The sequence below is a fragment of the Amblyomma americanum genome, chromosome 1 (assembly GCF_052857255.1).
Source record: "Amblyomma americanum isolate KBUSLIRL-KWMA chromosome 1, ASM5285725v1, whole genome shotgun sequence".
Classification (NCBI taxonomy): domain Eukaryota; kingdom Metazoa; phylum Arthropoda; class Arachnida; order Ixodida; family Ixodidae; genus Amblyomma; species Amblyomma americanum.
Window position 1 is genome coordinate 429,251,481 of NC_135497.1, and position 19,211 is coordinate 429,270,691.

General features: G+C 48.8%; 1 protein-coding gene across 1 annotated transcript in view; it reads right to left on the reverse strand.

The window, feature by feature from the left end:
* Window positions 1-19,211, reverse strand: part of crb (cell polarity complex component crumbs) — a 275,406-nt gene that overhangs the window by 58,472 nt on the left and 197,723 nt on the right. Inside the window, exons 16-17 of the mRNA XM_077650465.1 lie at window positions 4,893-5,766; window positions 4,099-4,436 (exon numbers count right to left, since the gene is read on the reverse strand). Coding sequence (XP_077506591.1) covers window positions 4,099-4,436; window positions 4,893-5,766 — 1,212 coding nt within the window. The remainder of the gene's footprint in view (window positions 1-4,098; window positions 4,437-4,892; window positions 5,767-19,211) is intronic.

The following is a 19,211-nucleotide window of genomic DNA, read 5'->3' on the forward strand; positions in this document are numbered from 1 at the left end:
AATACCGACGAAAGTGCTCCATCGCACAAGCAGTGAACAGCTCATGACATGCGCAGATGTTCGGCTTGCTGGAAGAATGTGGACGTAAGTGACTGCAACACACATTGGTGTCGGAGTGGCAAGACTGCTTCTAAAGAGAAGAAATGGCCAGTGACGCACCAGTTTGAGTTCAAAAGCCCTGCGCAGCTGGCAAAACTATGCGGCCAAGTTATTTTTTGGCCTAGTGACAGAGGTCCTCCGACTGTCATAATGCCTTCTGTTACGCGCAGGTCAGAAGTGCACGGATTACAATTCACCATGCAATAGGGGGATTTCTGATGATGACATGTTTTACTGGTGCGAGGGCAGCTGTGGCCAAAGAGCACCATATCAAAGTATGTTTGTCTACTCAAAGTGGGGCCAGAGACCCATTTCCCAAGCATTTCACCCCCGATAAGCCAAGCACCAGGCCCGGAAAAAGCTTGTATCCACTGCATCCGGCAGCACTGGGGATCGAAACCAGCACCTCTTGCATGTGAGGCGGATGCTCAAGTCGTTAGGATGCTGCTGGTGACACCTCAACTTGGCCCTCCTTCAGGAGCCCCATGCAAAATCCGCTAGTGGACTTTCCCGCATATCACAATTCTCCAAAATGAGATGGCGGCGCTCACACTACATGAATTGTGAAGACAACAGGGTGCACACCATGGGTGCGGGCGTTATGTAACAGATTACTGAAATACCAAACAAAAAAGCTGCATGCTTGTTTGTTGCGACAGTTTGAAACATGACCTATCGATGCAGGTGGTCGGCCACCTTGTTCTCATCACGTGTGGCACAGTAGAACCCCGCTTTTACGTTCCTCACTGCCGCGTTTTCCCAGCTGTTAAGTCATTTTCATCCGGTCCCGGCATAGCTCCCATAGGATTCAATGTACTGGGAGCTCCGCTGTTACGTTGTAGCTGTGAAAACGTTCCTGCATGATACGTCGCAACCTGGCAGCCCGAACCCACCCAGGCAATGCGCGCCAACCGCCATTTTGACTTCTGACGAGTCTTTGCCAGACGTGGCTATGGAACTGGCTGCAAGAAGCCGCGCGCAAGTTGGAGAGGCCACCACTAGACGGCCATCCCCCTCGTGAATGCAGAACCATGGTCGCCATGGTCAAACTTGTAACCGCGATATTTGCGTGCTTAGATGGTGTCGCGCAAGCAGAAGGAGCTTCCCCTTGAGGAAAAGCTGGACGTACTAAATGCAATAGAGAACTTGAAACAATAGAGAACTTGAGAACGGAAGCTGAGGAGTCGGAAGCAGCTTCTTGTGATCAAGAGCTAACTGAGGCTATGAATGCACTGGGTGCCACGGAAGTCCCATATGACGACTATGTCGCCGTGGATGCTGCAGTCATGACGTCTGAGTGCCAAAGCATCGCCGAGATCGTTGCGAACTCGGTCCCGAGTGAAGCCGCTGACTGCGATGACGAGGAGGGGCACGAGCCGCATGATTCCGGGAAGTTGGTAGATCCTAACTTTGGGGGAGCCGCGGCGGCTCTGGACCCCCTCTGCAGGTACATCGCATCTCAAAGCGGCGCTGATAGCAATGGGGCCTTCCAGGCTATTAGAAACACGTGGTGCTTTCCAGCGAGCAAAAGAATTGGCAATCCACTATTCTCGACTTTTTTAAGTTCTAAAAACACTTTGAGGCAATAAATTATTTCAAGTCAAAGCTGCACTGTTTTCATTCATTTTCGGAGCTTTCCTCACTGTTGCGTTTTCCCAGCTGTCACCCTTTTTTTTCCGGTCCAGTGAAAAACGTATGAACGGGGTTCCACTGTATGTGGAAAAGCCTATTTATGAAATTTCGCATGAGAACGAAGACGAGAAGCGTCTGAACGTGATCGGTTCACATGATAAACGACGGCGGTGAAAGTGTACAGGATGTCTTTGAACTGTTTTCCTGGCACTTGATCTTCAGATCATTCACCCAGATATTGTGGTTTTGCCATGGTAAGGTTTTTGAAAGTTGGTGTGGCATTCGATCACTGCTGAATATTCTGAAATTTTGCTAGTATTTGGAGATTCTCGAATATCAATTCCTAGAATCGAATTTGAACCATATATTGGACATATCTGATTCATATTTAAAATTTCGAATATACACATACACCTAGATCTTACCCATAATATTTTGATAATGATGCGATTTTTTCTCTTTTACACATGAATTTTCCTTTCAAGCACATGCAGTTACTGGGCATGGCAAAAGAAGGCACACTGTGGCACATTGTTTTTCGGTGGTTTTAGACATAAAATTCAGACAAAAAAATTTAAAATTTGACGAATGCTGAGAAGGTGCGACATAATAAACTGCACAAGCCGCATGCATGTTTAGGATGATGGTTTTTTTATTTGAAGGTTTTCCTTTTCACATGTCATCATTGCCTGAAAGCTGTGCCACTTCATTTTGCTTTACTTTGGCTCCCTTTATGGCTTGCTAGTCATTCTTTTATGGCTTTAAATTTGTTGCATTATACAGCAAAAGCTCGTTAATTCGAACTTCACGGGACCTGGAAAAAGTTCGAATTATCAAATGGCCTCGAAAAAACTGACAAAAACCATTTGCACTACGGTATATGTGCCGTATTTACTCACGTAACGAACCCACTCACATGATGAACCCATCCACCCCCAATTTTTTCTAAGAATTTGCAAAAAAAAAAAGAAAGCGTTAATATTTCCTTTGTTTCGCACCATCACGGCCCACAACGCATTTCTTGGCAATGCGCCAAGATGCTGCGCAGCGATAACATCACAGTGTGTTTACCTTTTGACATTAGTTCTAGCAAGGGGGGGAAGCGAACTTAGAAGAGTGCCAGCGCTTGTCCGGTTGTGCAAGCCTTTATGAGCGGCACGGCGGAACACCGACACACCGCAGCCGTGCACCACCACAAGCAGCGGAAAACGGGCGGCTGCCGCCAGACCGCTGCTGTCAGGATTTAGAAACGGCACGATTCCATATGCTTAGTAAAATGCTGAAAAGAACAGCTGTTAAATTACAATTAAGCTTTTATTTATTCAATGACGATACAGAGGACAAATTATTGTTCGTGGCCCCTTTCAGAACCAAAATAGTTAACCTGTTTGAACCTCGCGCGCTTCTTGACGTCAAACGACACATAGTGGCAAAGCCTAGAAGCCTTGAAATTCTAGAAGCATTCTGAAAATCTGACATGTTTCATCGCTAAAACTTTGTGCTGCGGGCATCTTCAGACAAAGTGAAAGCTTCGTGTGACTTTTCTTTGCCGTGAACAGGAGGCACAGTGTAGCGGCAACGACGAGTTCGCGGTGAAGCGAGAGGCCGCTTTGGCAGCTGCGGCCATGTTTTCGAAGCAGGCGGAAGTCAGACGCGGTCGCACCCAGATTGGTCCGCATTGATAGCCCATGTTGGCCGCTTCCACGGTTTTATCTGGTTCCATCTTCTGTCCCCGTTTAGGACGTGCGCAACCTCTAACTATACGGAGGTGCTCTTTTTTTCTTTTTTGGCCACGTGTTGTGCCAGGCCGCCCAGAAGCGGCGGCGCGTAGTTCGAATTATCCGTAGCGAAATCAACTCGCTTTCGAATTAACGGGCTCTTTTATACACACATCTCTATGGAGCTTGGCCGAACCAAGTAGTGTAGTTCGAATTATCCAAAAATTCGAATTATCAAGGTTCGAATTAACGAGCTTTCACTGCACAAATTTAGCGTTACTAGGCGTGCCACATTGGATCAACCGATGAAGCAGGCTCACTTTCGGCGCCGCTTTCCTCCTCTCCGCACTCACCACTCGCTTGGGGGTGTTGCTGCACCCACCTCTGCGCCTCCACCGATGCAAATTTTCTCTCTCACCTATCGTCGGGGGATGGTTCTTGTGCTCAGCTCGCTGCACACGCTGAAAGCTTCACTCGGTGGCCACAGAGACGCGCCGGCATTTTCGCCTAATGGCACTTATACTATGCTTACGCAGTAAAACGCAACTTATACACCAGAATATACAATACTTTTTTAAGCTCTTTTGCATGGGCGATCCATAAACTCACGAGACAATCCCCTCCCTCACACACCCCAAGGTACACCCACCTGGACAAAGTGAAGCTTGCCATCATCCAACCGTCGCGATGTGGCTGGACGCAGCATTGTGGCTGTGGAGCTAGCCCCAACATTGCTGCTCGAACTGGCCAGCAAGAGCACTTCGAGCCGGCCATCACGGAGCCGTGCCGCCAGGAAGCTCTCGTCACCCGCGGGCTCAGCAGAGGAGTGCTCAGCTCCCAAGTAGAAGAGCAGGCCGGAGGGGCTCCGGGTACGCACAAACAGGCTGACCTCCACTCCCAGGCCTAGGCTGCTCCAGAATTCAGGCTTCACACGCAACTTGGTGAAACTCAGGCTGCCATGGTGGCCAAAAGTAGCCGCTGGGTGACCTATGTGGGATGGTGGTGGCACACTTCACTACAAGGGCATAGCAACCATTAGGCAGTTTTGCACTAGGGTGTATCTCTACATATTAACATGCATTCCGAAGTTTACATTTTCACTATTAAGACTCATCAGCCAACTCATTTAGGGCAGTAGTAGCAGAGTATGGCCAGCCATCAAAATCACCTTTAAAAAGCAGTCACTGCCAGCATCCATCAAGTCAAAATAGGAAACATGTGTACCTTTAAGCAAAGCACAGTATTCTGAACACAAGGCATATAATTTTACATAAAAATAATGAAGTAAAAAATTCAATGCACTTTGCTTAGTCAAGGACACTTCATCAAATTAGTTTCTGTCAAAAGAGAACCCTGTGTTTGTCAAGGCTATATGCAATTATAAATGCAGAGCGCTACATAGCAAAAGCCACAAAAATTTTATAAAAATAATGAAACACATACTGTGGTTGCATCGTTCGCCATAGTAGGGCCGACGGCAGTGACACTCATGCTGGTCCCAGAGGTCCACACAGGTGCCCTGACCACTGCATGTGTCAGTCACGCACTGCTCCTCCCGGAGACATCCTTCTGTGAGTCCAACCTGGTCACGAGGTAACTGCAGCACACCGTCAAGCCTGACTTCTCTCATGCAGCCCACAAATCCACTGGAGTTTTGTTTCTGAAAACTCGTTGCATCAAGGTGAGATTGTCCACTTCCAAGGACAACTGAAGCAAGGGGAAGTGCTGGATCATAGCCAGGCACCAAAGCCGTCGTATTGGGGCCATCTAACAGTGACAACGACATCAGACCCGATGATACTTCTAAAAGCAGTCCTTTCCATTCGGCATTGTTCAGTGCTTCACCAACGGTAGACATAAACGAGTCGTCTGTAGCCTTTACAAGCAGCCGGCCTTCAGAGAGGGCAATTAGCAGCATCCAGCTCTTGTCCAGAGCCACACGTGCCAACAGACCCGAAGGAAGAGTTGTCCGGAACTGCATCTGCAATCTGTGGTGATTTGATGGCCCTTCATGCTGCTGTCGGTCAACACCAAGTTTCCAGGCAGACTCACTGTGCAGTGAAGCAGTCGTGACTGTCTGGCAGACGTCACCAGCAAAGCCCGCCAAGCAGTGGCAGCGGTACGAATGCTGCCCATCACGGGTCAGGAATGGCTCACATCGGGCACCATTTAAACAAGGCATCTCCCGGCAGCCAATCAGGAGTGTTGAACAGTTCTTGTCGCCATACCCGTCAACGCACACACACTGATAGTCAGCAACCAGGTCTCGGCAGGTGGCACCATTTCGGCACGGTTGGTAAGCCTCGCATTCGTTCACCTGGAGTTGAAGAGCAGCAAAAAAATTTGTTACACTTGGGTCCAAAACAGCAATCACAAGTCCCTTGAAGCCTTGTCGCCCACATAGATAACACACGGGGCTTCCACTGCAGAGGATCTTTGCAAACATATATCTATGCCATACCACAAATCTTAACAATAAGCCCCACAAACAATTTAACCCACACACATGATTTGTTCAAGTCTTTAAACACAGTAGACTGCCATCAAGACGAACACTGTTAAGATGAATGCTCAGATAAGATTAATATCCCTGTCACACGGGCACCGCAAAGGCCTTTGAGAATCTGGTATTTATATCCACAGGCGTAAGGAGTGCAGCTACACAGCAAAAATATTGCGCCTTTGCCGCTAAGGCCTTAGAGGTGAAGGCACCCGTCGGAGACCTTTGGAGCCCAAAGGTGCGGCCTTCGGCAACCTGCGATGGCAGTGCCATCCAACGTCAAAAAGTAAAAGCAATAAAAAAAAAGTAGATGCAGCCAACAATGTTTGAAAACATCTTTTAAAAATATGAAAGGCGTGTCTGGCTTTGCTTTTTGTATGGGTGTTTATATTTTATGCCCAGATTTTAAGACAGTAAAGTGTTGCAGCAACACCGAGTGCACCTGGTGGCCAAGGCAATGCACAAAACCTGCTGCTGCAAAGTTCTTTGAAGCAAGCGATTAGATTGAAAAAAAAATTGTCTGAGCCCAACAAATGAACAGAATTCCCCACTTTAATTTTAAAGCACTCACTTCAGCCGGCTCGAGCTTGGTAGTAGTAGCTCTATACTCGAGCACAGCAGCGGGTGCTAAGCCTCAACGACTGTTTCACCTTTGGGCTGCACCGTGTAGCAGCGTCGCTGCTCCTTTAAGCTTTCGCTCCTTTAGTGAAAAAAGGGTGCCTTTGCTGGAAAGGTCTTTGAGGAATGCCGTGTGACAGGGGTATAACAATGTGACAGAGACAAAAACCCTTTAGTACTGAAAAGCAGATTTTAGCCAGCATGTAAAATTCGCAAACATGCTACTCTGCCTGGTTTCCCATAGGACTCAATGTAAAAAAAAAAGGAAATTTAGCACAAACTGTTTCGCGTTTCCTTTCAGTGAGACTAAGACCCGTACCACGTGTGAAAATTTAATGCCAATGAGTGCTCACTGCCATAAGTTTTCATGGCATTCACGCAGCACACATCCATAAATTTAATGGCATTAACCTTACTGCCATTCACGGCTTACTGAGTTCGCCACAACTCATTCACCTGTGCAATGCATACTCCTGTCACCATTCCACACACAGAGAAGTATGCAGCTTTGTTAATAACAACTTCCTAACCAGTAGCGAATGGTTAATGCAGTCAGATGAGACATCTCTACTACATTTTCGATGCAAAGGGTGCCATTTTGTACTAGCACTTCTGACAGATACTTTAGGCTTGTGGGCTGACACAAGAGTTTATGGCTACTTTTTAGACTTGTCAAGCAAGAACAGCTGTATTTTCTGCAAAGTAATTTTCATATTACATATGAACAGCATTCCCAAGATACTGTACTCTTTAGCACTGTTTATGTTCGGGTGAAATTTGACTGCCTTGCAAGCATTATTGTCACCATGACATTCGTATATTGACATTAAATGTGGACATGTAGCACTAACTCCGAAAATAATGGCATTAACAAACTTAAGGCCTTAAGCATTTACTGTCATTTCTTGTGCGCATGTGGACTTGGTATAACTTTAGCAGTGACCGCGAACCATAGAGACCTCGCACTACAGCACTCACAGGTAGTCCGCACAGCAGTGCCAAGGAATGGAAAAAAAAACTATGTACCCGCGCAAGAAAGTGCACCCCCACAAGATGGCTTCCCCGCACCTTCGCTCAAAGCTGTGGGGAAGCCGTCCTCTGAGAGCACACTTTCTTGAGGGGAAGCTTTCTTGCCGATGTGGAAAGGACAGAGCACCATCACACCTGTGTTGGCATAGAGATCTCACATGGTAAAATCTGTGTATGTGCAATGTGCACCCATTCGTTCACTTGGGGCTTAAAAGCCCGGGGCTGCATTTTCAATTGACACGGCGTCGCAACACGCATTATTGCGGTGCAGAGATGGCCAGATGTAGGTGCTGTGCGCATTGCCTGTGGCGTACGGAAAGGTGCATGGTGTGCCTGCTCATGGAGTCAGTAACAGCTATGCTGCAAAAGAAGCATATACAGTAAAAGCTCATTAATTCGAATTCTATGGGGACACCGACACAGTTTAAATTAACTGAAGTTCAAACTAACGGAAGTGAATGGAACATGCGGTACTATGCGAGTCGGAAGCAGCCAAGTAGTGTTTTTTCCCTGGAAGGCAACAGCCTACACCTTCTGTTCTAAAGCCCGAAACTTACCGGAACGCCTGTACTTCACCTTGGAAACTGAAAAAGAGGACGGTGGCGTTCACCGCATCCCACCTTGCACAACGGAGGGCCGCACCAGAATCGCGAAGGGTGTGCGACTGCTTATGGGCATGAGTTCGTAAGGCTGAAAAATTGAGCAGCGTGCGACTGTTCCGCGGCTGCCGCTTTTTTGCAGGTACACGGCACAAATGTTGCGCCTTTCACGCTAAGGACCTTGGAGGTGAAGGCACCCATCCAAGACCTTTGGAGCCCAAAGATGCAGCCTTTGAGAACTTGTGATCGCAGTGCCGTCCAACATCAAAAAGTAAAAGCAAAGAAAAATATATATGCAGCTAACAATGTCTGAGAACATCCTTAAAAGATACGAAAGGCTTGTCTGGTTTTGCTTTTTGGATGGGTGCTTATATTTTATGCCCAGATTTCAAGACAGTAAAATTGTTGCAGCAACATCGAGCGCCCTTGGTGGCCGAGGCAATTCACAAAACCTGCTGCTGCTGATGAAAGTAGCTGTTGCAGTTCTTTTAACGAAGCAAGAAGAATAAAATATTGTCTGAATTCAAAGAATAGATAGAACATCCCACTTTAATTTTAGAAAACTCACTTTAGCCACCTCATGCACAGGAGCAGGTGCTAATACTCAACGATTTTCACCTTTGGGCTGCACCGTGCAGCTGCAACGCTGCTCCTTTGAGCTTTCCCTCCTTTGGTGAAAAGAGGTGCGCTTGGTGGACCCGGCTTTAGAGGAATGTTGTGTGACAGGGGTATTACATTGCTACGCTAAAGTATACCTCGATACAGTGCTGTAATTTGTATCTAGGCACAGAAATTCAGAATGGCATTATTTGAACGGGATGGGGCATTTAGCGGTGCTGTGCCATAAAATTGTCACATTACAAATAGCGGCACCCTGCTCACTAAATTGTAAAGCTATCCCAGCCAAAAAGCACCATTTATAAGCCCAAAAGATGAACAAGTGAAAATACCCTCTGCTGTGCCACTTTCGCGAGTGAAGTTGAATGCACTATGCTCACGAAAGAGAATTGCCGTGATGCCGTGCATAGCAACAGCCAGCACAACGTTTAGACATGCTCTTTCGCTGCAGTCGCAGATGCTTAGCCAGGCCATGCTTTAAACTATGCAATAAAATCCCATACAAGCTAGTGCTCAGCATACTGCAGTATAACGCAGTGTACTATTAAACCTGCAGTTGTGTCCACTGAACCCGGGTAAGCAACCGAAGCGCAGCACGGATCCAATGAGTGCCGTCTGCTAACGCAGCCTTTGCCTTACTGCACACTGCGTTGCATTCACTTCTATGTCACCGGTTAATGAGCACATCACACTTTTCAGCAGTGTTTCAACGCCACATTAAGCATGATAAGTTTGTATGCAGCAGCCAGACGATCACACATATGTAGCAAGCCGTGGCGCTGCAAGCAGCGCTCTTTCTCTATGAAAGTGTCAAGCAGGCTAGGATTACGGAACTGTAACGGATACAGGACCGCTGATCGTTGATAGGCAGTGGCGCCTCTAGCGGCCGCTTTTGCCCCCAAACCAAACTTCGGCGGGAGTTTCATGACCGTAAAGATGTTGAAGGACTCTGGTGATATCCTGTCTCAATAACACACTGGTGACTTCACAGATAGTTTCAGTCTCCTCTTGAAGCGTTTTGTAGCGGTAATTACCGCAAACGGAAGACCTTTCCAAATCACTAAACTGGGACACAGTGCTTAAGTTGACAGCTAGGCTGCAGCTAATTGCAAGGAATGTGATTCAAAGGGCACTGGAAAACTGAGACAAAGACGCGCAGAAAACATGGAACTCGAAATCGTTCATTTCAATGAAATCACAGTTTCACGTACAATCATGTGGTTTCAGATTCGGAGTGCTGGATATGCTGCAATGTGTCGAATTCGCATTCTTTCCATCCTTTATGGATTCCCGTCCTCACTAGTCTACGAGGGTGAGGCGGGAACTGCCTGCCTCACCCCCGTAGGCCATTTTTGGCCTCTCCACATCTCCTCCAAAGAGGTGTCACAGCCTAGCAGGAGCGTTCCTTGGTTTGCTACATGCGTAGGCTGCCCAGGCGCCTTGGCACGTAGTTCGAATTATCGAAGGAACAATCATTCAGGTTTGAATTAACGGGTAATGAGATTTAAATTAATGAGCTTTCACTGCAATACAGAATCACTTGGCTACCCTACTGGGCACCTTCGAAGTGCTCGGAGCAGGATGGAAAGCAAAAATACGAGAAAACACACACACAAATAGCAGCCGCTGTGGGATATAGTGAAAAAAAAAACTGAAAAGAAAACTAGACCAATGCAGTTTTCAAGTGGAACGATATGAGCTTGTTTCATGCCCTCAGTTTTCAGCTCACTTCATCCACAGTGCAACAGATATTCTATTTACAAATTATTCACTCTCTGAAAGGCTATTTTATTCACTGTTTTCAAGCAACATATTGATACGTGCCATTGTAGTAGAAGCAGAAGTAGTGCCTGCATCCGTAGAGAAAGAAGTTGGTTCTCTCTCGCTTGCGCGCTCGGACCACTAGGGACCACCGCAGATTTTCCTCTCTACTCCGGTCGTTCTCCGCGTTGCACATTACAGTTTGCTGGAGGTGCAGGGTCCACTTCCCGACCTGCCCACTCTGTACAGCATCACTACAGACCTCGCTCCGATTCACCAGCGACCCAGCAGGCGTATCCGGGGAGAGCCACCTGAATTTGGGCATTTCACCGATTGCGCAGCGTTTAGTATGTCCAACTGTGGGCACTAAGTTCTGCGTTACGAGTTTGCACATCACAATGCATATACTACAGTCAAGCCCGCATATAACAAACATGAGCGTCACGCGGCATCCGTTCATTATATCCCGAAGTTCGTAGTAAGTGGACCACAGCTTTAAAGACAGTTGCTTGTCAAAACAGTAAATTTTTCTTTGCAAAAAAGTCCGTGATGGACGTGTTTTTGCAGCGCAGATCCGATGAGGGAGGTTTCCAGTTTATTTAGAGCAGAAGCGTGCTCTTCGCCGAGGCCCTTGGCATAGACAAGTTGTCTGAGGCTCTCTATGTAGCCCATTGCTACAGGCACGCTTATGGGTGCTCGCTCCGAAGTTTCACACTCATCTGATTGCTCCGCGTCCCTCTCGTTCCGCACTTCAGAAACGATGCCCTTGTCCGTGCACGGTTCCGCGGTGTCGGCGTCGTCATCGACAGAAATAAAATCATTCCACCCAACCTCATGACCCCCCATGTCGGAGTCGGCGAGGTGCTGCCACAAATCGCCGCAGTGCTGGTCGTCTTCCGAAGCATCGGGCTCGGCATCAGACACTCGACGAAGCCGGCCTTGCGGAAGCAGTTCCGCTCGCCAGTGGCCGTCACCTCCGCCCAGGCCGCTTTCATCATCTCTACCGCTGAATACAATGGAAATGGGCACAGTGTTCCAGTCCACCATCCCGAATTACAACCAGGGCCTGAGATTTGAATGAAGCCAACGAATCGTCCACACCCCAACAAGAGTGACAAAAGCGCGTGATGGGGTAGACGTGCAACGCACACAGGCAGTAATCAAGCTAAAGATACAGACGCACAGCGCTAGCGGAGAGACCAATGAGGGGTGTCCTTGAGCGTCAGTCCAGCCACCTCTTGGCTCCCACGGAAGGCCTGCTTCACGGAGCGTGGCCTCCGCGATAGGCACCGGCGGTTGATCGCGGAGGCCACGCGTGGATTTGCAAAAGAGTGAGGAGAGAAGAGTGAGGAGAGGGGAGCGGAGTTGCAAGGAGGGGCGGGAGGGCGATCTTGGAACGTGCGTCAGCGTTTGAAGGCGCGTCGGCGGGGAAAGGGTAGCCCGCTTGGGAGCGGCACCAAACTGGGCGGGCATTTCGCTTGGGATAAGGCTCGGCCCGAAAATATACCACGCGCTGGGCGCACAAAGGGGTCAAAGGCAGGGTATCTCGCATCACAGCGCCGAGTTTACACCATCCGTTTGCTGTAACTTATCAGCGGGGCTTAATGACATTAGTTATACGCGTGATTTTGTGCCATTGAAACAATGTATATTTTGATGGTCGCACAGGTCTCATTCGTTATAAGCGAAAGTTCGTCTTAAGTGGGGTCATTATATGTGGGCTCGACTGTATTGCCTTCCTCCACGACGCTGGTGAGGTCCCAGGTTTGCGCACTGTGGGAGGACCCACTCTAGATATTGTTGGCCCACACCACGTTCTTCAGTCAATCAAAATAAATCCGGCCGCTCCATCGGTTCAGAAGGATCTTCTGTCGGACCTCTTGGCAGGCTTTGTGGACTGTTTTCCTACGTGCTCGAAGCTTGGCCGAACTCCACTTGCCAAGCACCATATCATCACTGATGAGACTATGTGACCCGTCTGCCAGCGCCCATACCGTGTTTCCCCGATGGAGCGAGAAGCCATTCAGAATCAGGCTGCCAAAATGCTTTTGGATGATGTCATTCACTCATCCACCAGCCCATGGGCATCGCCTGTGGTTCTTGTCAAAAAAAAAAGACAATACTCTCCGTTTCTGTTTTGACTACAGGAAACTTAATAGCGTGACCAAGAAGGACATTTACCCGCTGCCCGGGATAGATGACTCGCTCGACCGATTATACGACACCCGATCCTTCTTGCTATCAGATCTTAAAAGCGTGTACTGGAAAATCGAAGTGGGCGAGAGAGAACCAACTTCTTCCTCTACGGATGCAGGCACTACTTCTGCTTCTACTACAATGGCACGTAACATACCATGGCCATTCTTCATACTGCAGTTTTGGACTTCAGTAACTAATACAAGAGCTTATAATTTAGCTTCCGAAATTTGGCTGCCCTGGACGCACTGTATATTCCAAAAAAAGCGATCGAAATTGAGAACGGGAAACTCCTTCCACCGGCAGCGACCGCCATATTGAATGCGCTCGTGACGTCACTAGGGCCTACACGGAGCAACGTCGTCTGCACTCGTTGCTGCAATGTGCGCAGCGAGGTCTCTTGTCCCCCGTACTTCTGCGGGCGATCAAAGTAGCAGTCGTCCCCCATATATGAGTGATTGGTGCCGCAAAAGCGTTAATAGTAACACAGTTATTCTTCGGTATAGGTATAGGGTCCGGCTACATTAGGCCGATAGGACTGCGATCGGCGGTCAGTTGGCTGGTTGGTATGCAAACGCCATCGCTGACGCACTGGTCTGTCAAGCTAGACCAACAACGACGCCAAAACAACCAAAAACTCCGTATCGCAGTAGTGTAAAAAGTGAACTTAGTGGGAATTGGCAGAGTGTGGTGGGGGACTAGATGGTATGACATTCTATAAACTTAAGAATTTTAAAACTTGTATCTGATGCTAGCCACGGCGACATACGCGATGTGCGTGCACAAGCGAAGATGTGATTTCATTCGGTGCTTGCGCATAGAACCGATCGGAGAGGCAAGCAACACGAGCAGAAAACGCTGCATGACGGTCCCGCTCGCCGCCGTCGCCTGGGCTTGTGCGGCCAAGCGAAAGCTTCACATCCGGTGAGGCGACGGCCGGAAAAACTGCGCTTGTGTACCTTATCCATATCGAAAAATGTGAAACAAGCGGCTACATATCATATCTTCACACTCTGTTACTAATCAGTGAGGAACTTTTGCCATATTCTTGAATTTCGGTTGACAGTGGACCGCCGGTCCCTTTCGTGACGAGGCCTAGTGAGTATGCAGGATTCGTGTGTGCGATTTTGGCTATTGCGGAGAGCGAATTCGCAAGTTTTAGCGCCTGAAAATAGTTGTCGAGCGTAGTTTTGGCCATAGTTCCCTCAAAGCGACGACTGCCTGCATCGCAGGGCGCGAGTGAGAAGTGCCGACATGTGACCCGGTCTGCACAGCATGTGCTGAAGGCAGCCAGCAGCAGCCGTCGGCGTCGACTGTGGACAACAAATCTGGTTGTTTTCATTAATTCGAGTAACGTCCGAACGTATTTTTAGCTAAAGTGCTTTAAAATCAAATACTTATTACCTAAGAGGAAGCAGACACAATTAGCGGGAAGCGCCGGTCCTAAGCGAAGCGTTTCCCAAGCAGGCGTTATAGCATCAGCGGCGCTTATTGCAGTGTTACAGTGTGTGAATGAGTAAAACTACAATTTGTGAGCAATACTACGTAATATTTAAGATAAGGAGAGCCCACCTTGCGTTTTATGCAAAGCAAACGAGCAGTACCGCTTGCGCACAGCTATGTAAACAACCCCAGCGCGGGGCTGCAGTTGTCGTGATCGTTGCATTCCTAGGCCACAATGCGCACGCACATTAAACGCTAAATGATGTACTATTATTCTCAAGCACTCGTTTAGATGGCGGCGACTATTCATCGGTGCGGGCAGTGAAAGCATTCGAGTCGCGTAGGGTTTTGCAAGCGGCTTGGTTCCTGCAAAAGGGTTCTATACAATCCGAAGGGAATGTATGTTCGACTTACAAATGCACACATGCAGCGGGGAAGTCGTCTCATTCGGCACTTTTCTCTGCTCCTTTTGTGCCTCAAGGTTACTCTAGTGCCACCTTGTGATAATTTGAGTTTAATTATCGAGACGATGAATAGCGGACAACAAATTGGTAGCCAGCTACAAAACGACGCGGCTTTCACGGTGCACATCGGCGAAGGCATGCACGGCACGTGCTACTTTTCACATACGGGAGCACTTGACTGCTCAAAAGAAACCACACTCATAACATAAAAATATCATGGTTATGAGCATAAATAATAAAGCAGGGGTCCACCGATTTCTGTTTGCCCAACAATCACAAAACGGCCGCCACGAGCAAGTCCGCTTTCCCAAGGATCACTCGGGTCGCATACTAAGCTAATGGCTTCCAAAAAGAAAACACTGAAAATGCATTTTATTTCGATAAGCTAAAAAAAAAAGAAAACTTTTCGAGCGACCGCCGTCTACGGTGTGCATGCAAGCACCTCAACACCGTGCAGCAGACGGCGCGGGGCGGGTATGCCGCTCTGACGTCAACGATCAGAGGTTGCCAGACCAGCAAGCAGTTCGCAGGAGAAACGGAAAAAATTCGTTTTAAAAATATTTACTGCACAGAATCAACTGAAACTTGGAGGAATTTTAATTTAACAAGTTGAGAATTAAATGCGATAATTAGGGTATGCATGAAAATAGGCTGTCATGGCCACTTTAAACTCACTGACTCGCGACGACATGCCCTTCCTGTGGGGAAGCGACCAAGAGGCTGCCTTTGTCGAGCTTCGTAGTCGTCTACAAAGTAGTCCGATACTCTGCCATTTTAATGAACACGCTGCCATGAAGATCCACACTGATGCCAGCAATGTTGGCCTTGGTGCAGTACTGATCCAGTGGCAAGGCGATGCAGAGCGGGTCATCAGTTATTCCAGTCAAACAGGCGCTCAGAGACCAATTATTCTAACATGGAGAAAGAATGTCTGGCTGTGATATGGACCAACAGGAAGTTCCGACCGTACCTCTACGGGCAATTCTTCTGTGTGGTAAGCGACCACCACTCCTTATGCTGGCTGGCGAACCTCAAAGACCCTTCAGGGCGCATGGCTCGATGGAGCTTATGCTTGCAAGTCAGGCCGTAAGCACCAGGATGCGGACTGTTTGTCGCGCACGCCTGTCACAATCGGTCCCGAAGAACCCGCCGATGATTTTCCTTTCCTGGGAGCTGTTAGTACTACCCAAATGGCGCAGCTTCAGCGGGCGGAATCGGAGTTTGCGCCGCCCATCGATTACCTCGAAGGCGTCGACACTTGCATCCAGTGTGTTTTTCGTCGTGGGCTGTGCACCTTAACTTTACAATCTGGTGTTCCCTACAAGCGCAACTTTGCCTGCAACAAAGAATCATTCCTGCTTGTCGTACCATCGCAGTTGCGACCAGAGATTTTAAGTGCCTGTCATGATGCACCCTCCGCCGGCCATCTCGGAGTAAGTCTTACACTCGCGCGGATTAAACAAAAGTATTATTGGCCCAGGTTACTCCCATCGGTGCGGGCCTACGTAAAAACATGCTGTGACTGCCAACGTCCGAAGTCTCTTCTGTTGAAACCAGCCGGATTTCTTCACCCCGTCGATCCACCGAAGACCCCTTTTCACCAAGTGGGTATAGACCTCCTTGGTCCTTTTCCGAAGTCTTCGTCTGGAAAGCGCTGGATAGTCGTTGCGACTACCTGACACGGTACGCTGAGACCACGTCCCTTGTCAAAGGCACTGCTGCTGAAGTGGCGCAGTTCTTCGTCCACAACGTTGTCCTACGTCATGGAGCCCCCGTCGTCGTTGTTACTGACCGGGGAACTGCTTTCACTGCCCGCTTAACCCAGTCCGTGATGACTCTGATGCACACCAGCCATCGCCATGCTACGGCCTATCACCTACAGACAAACGGGTTGGTAGAGCGATTCAACCGCACACTGGCCGACATGCTTTCTATAAGGGGTGTGCGAATATTCGAAATTTCGAATACGAATCGAATATGTTTCATATTCAGTTCATGTTCGTATTCGAGAAATGATATTCGTGAATTTCCGAATATTCGAAAATTCCCAAATACTCGGCAGCGATCGTATACCTCGCCGACTTTCACAAATTTGTTTGTGGTTTGTTTGTGGCAAAAGCACAATGTCTGGGCAAATTATCTGAATATAGAGTTTAAAGTTCCAGGAAAACAATATAAAGGCCCTGTTCTCTCTCTTCTCCATCGTTTATCGCGTGGACCGATCGCATTTCGATGCCGCTAGGCTTGACCTTGTGCGCAATCACGCAAGTGGGCTTTCCCACATATCACAAGTGCTGCGAACAAGATGGGGGACGACCCGCTTCTAACAATCGCAACGCGAAAGCGCGTTTATTTTTTATCCTTCCGTAATATATTATCTAATTAATGCCCACACCCATGGCATTCGTTCCGTCACCTTAACTCTCTGAGCGTGACCACCGCCATCTTATTTTGGTCAACTACGCTATGCGGGAAAGCCTACTTGCGGAATTTCGCGTGAGGCTCCCGAAGGGGCGAGTCGAGGTGTCACAACAGAGCAAGCGATAATGTAAAAATCCCGCCTACTGCATGGTGCACTGTAACCCATGCACCTCTTAAGTGGGCGTAATGGCAGGCGTGACAACGTTCGGAGGGCCCCGGTTACTAGGTAAAAAAAATAACCTGGCCGCGTAGTTTCGGTTTCTGAGCTTCGCCATTCGCCCGTGGCAATGGTAACTGTCGGCCCGTACATTCGCCAGTAGTCCAATCTCAGCACCGTGCCGCTTTCAGACGCTGACTGATGCGTCGCTGGTCATTTTTTTTTCTTTCCTTTTTAGAGGCAGTGCCATTCCGATGCCAGTATGTGTTCCCCGGCCCCTTGCTTGCATTTGTGTTGTTCTTCCAGCACACTAAAACGGACGGCTCGTCCCGGGCTTACAGGTGTTTGCACGATAGATGTTTGCTTACAGGTGTTTGCACGGGTACATCGATGGGTTGTAGGAGACCGGCAGGCAAAGTGGAGGGGCTTTTCCGACGTTGACACAGGTCGCAAGCGGCAACGCAATGCTTGACGGAACGATACAGGCCAGGCCAAAAGAAGCGGTGCCGCACTCGAGCGTACGTGCGGGACACGCCAAGGTGGCCAGCTGTCGGCAGATCGTGCAATTCTTCAAGGACAGAAGAGCGTAGATGTTGGGGTATGACGAGCAGTAATGGAGGACCATCGGAGCATAGATTGCGGCGATATAAAATGCCATTCTGGAGCACATAAAGTTGCAAAGACGGAGATCGGTTTGCAGAGCGGAGGCCATCAAAGATAGGGCGTAAAGATGAGTCGTGGCGCTGTTCGTTGGCGATATCGGTGAGAGCAGTGATAGCTAAGAGGCAGGGCAGGGTCTGAGCGTCTTCTAGGTCAGGTGGCTCCACAGGGTACCGGAATAAACAGTCAGCGTCCTGGTGGCGACGACCGGACTTGTACACAACAGAGTATGAATATTCTTGGAGGCGCAAAGCCCAGCGACAAAGGCGACCAGTGGGATCTTTTAGTGAAGACAGCCAACAGGGAGCGTGGTGATCAGTGACAACAGCGAATGAGCGGCGAACAGGTACGGGCGGAATTTAGCTACAGCCCAGACAAGGGCGAGACACTCGCGCTCAGTAATGGAGTAATTTTGCTCTGCGGCGGAAAGTAGGCGGCTGGCATAAGCGATGACGCGAACTTGTCCCTGTGGACGTTGGGCTAGCACGGCACCGATCACATATCCAGAGGCGTCGGTGCGAACCTCTGTGGGAGACGACGGGTCAAAATGGGCTAAGATGGGTGGAGAGGTTAGCAATTGAACGAGGGAGGAAAATGAGTGCTCTTGAGCAGGGCTCCTGTTAAAGGGGGCGTCGTTCTTATGAAGGTCGGTGAGGGGGCGAACGATGCCAGCGAAATCGTTGATAAAACGGTGTAAATACGAGCACAAGCCGACAAAGCTGCGCACATCTTTTGACGACCTAGGAAGAGGAAAGTCCTTGACGGCTTGAATTTTGACTGGATCTGGGCGGACACCAGAAGCATCAACCAGGTGCCCGAGAATAGTGAGTTGGCAGCAACCAAATCTGCATTTTGATGAGTTCAGCTGGAGTCCGGCGTTACGGAACACTGTCAGAATACTGGAGAGGCGTTCGAGGTGCGTGGCAAAAGTAGGCGAGAAAACCACATCGTCAAGGTAGCAGAGGCAGGTCGACCACTTAAAGCCGCGAAGAAGGGAGTCCATCGTTCGTTCAAAGGTAGCCGGCGCGTTACAGAGTCCGAATGGCATGACTTTAAATTGGTATAAGCCATCAGGCGTCACGAAGGCGGTCTTTTCGCGGTCCTTTTCATCAATGGCAATTTGCCAGTACCCCGATCGAAGATCAATTGAAGAGAAATATTTGGTGCCGTGGAGGCAACCTAATGCATCATCGATTCTCGGGAGAGGATATACGTCCTTTTTTGTGATGCGGTTTAGGTGCCAGTAATCAATGCAGAAGCGCCAGCTGCCGTCCTTTTTTACCAGGACAACTGATG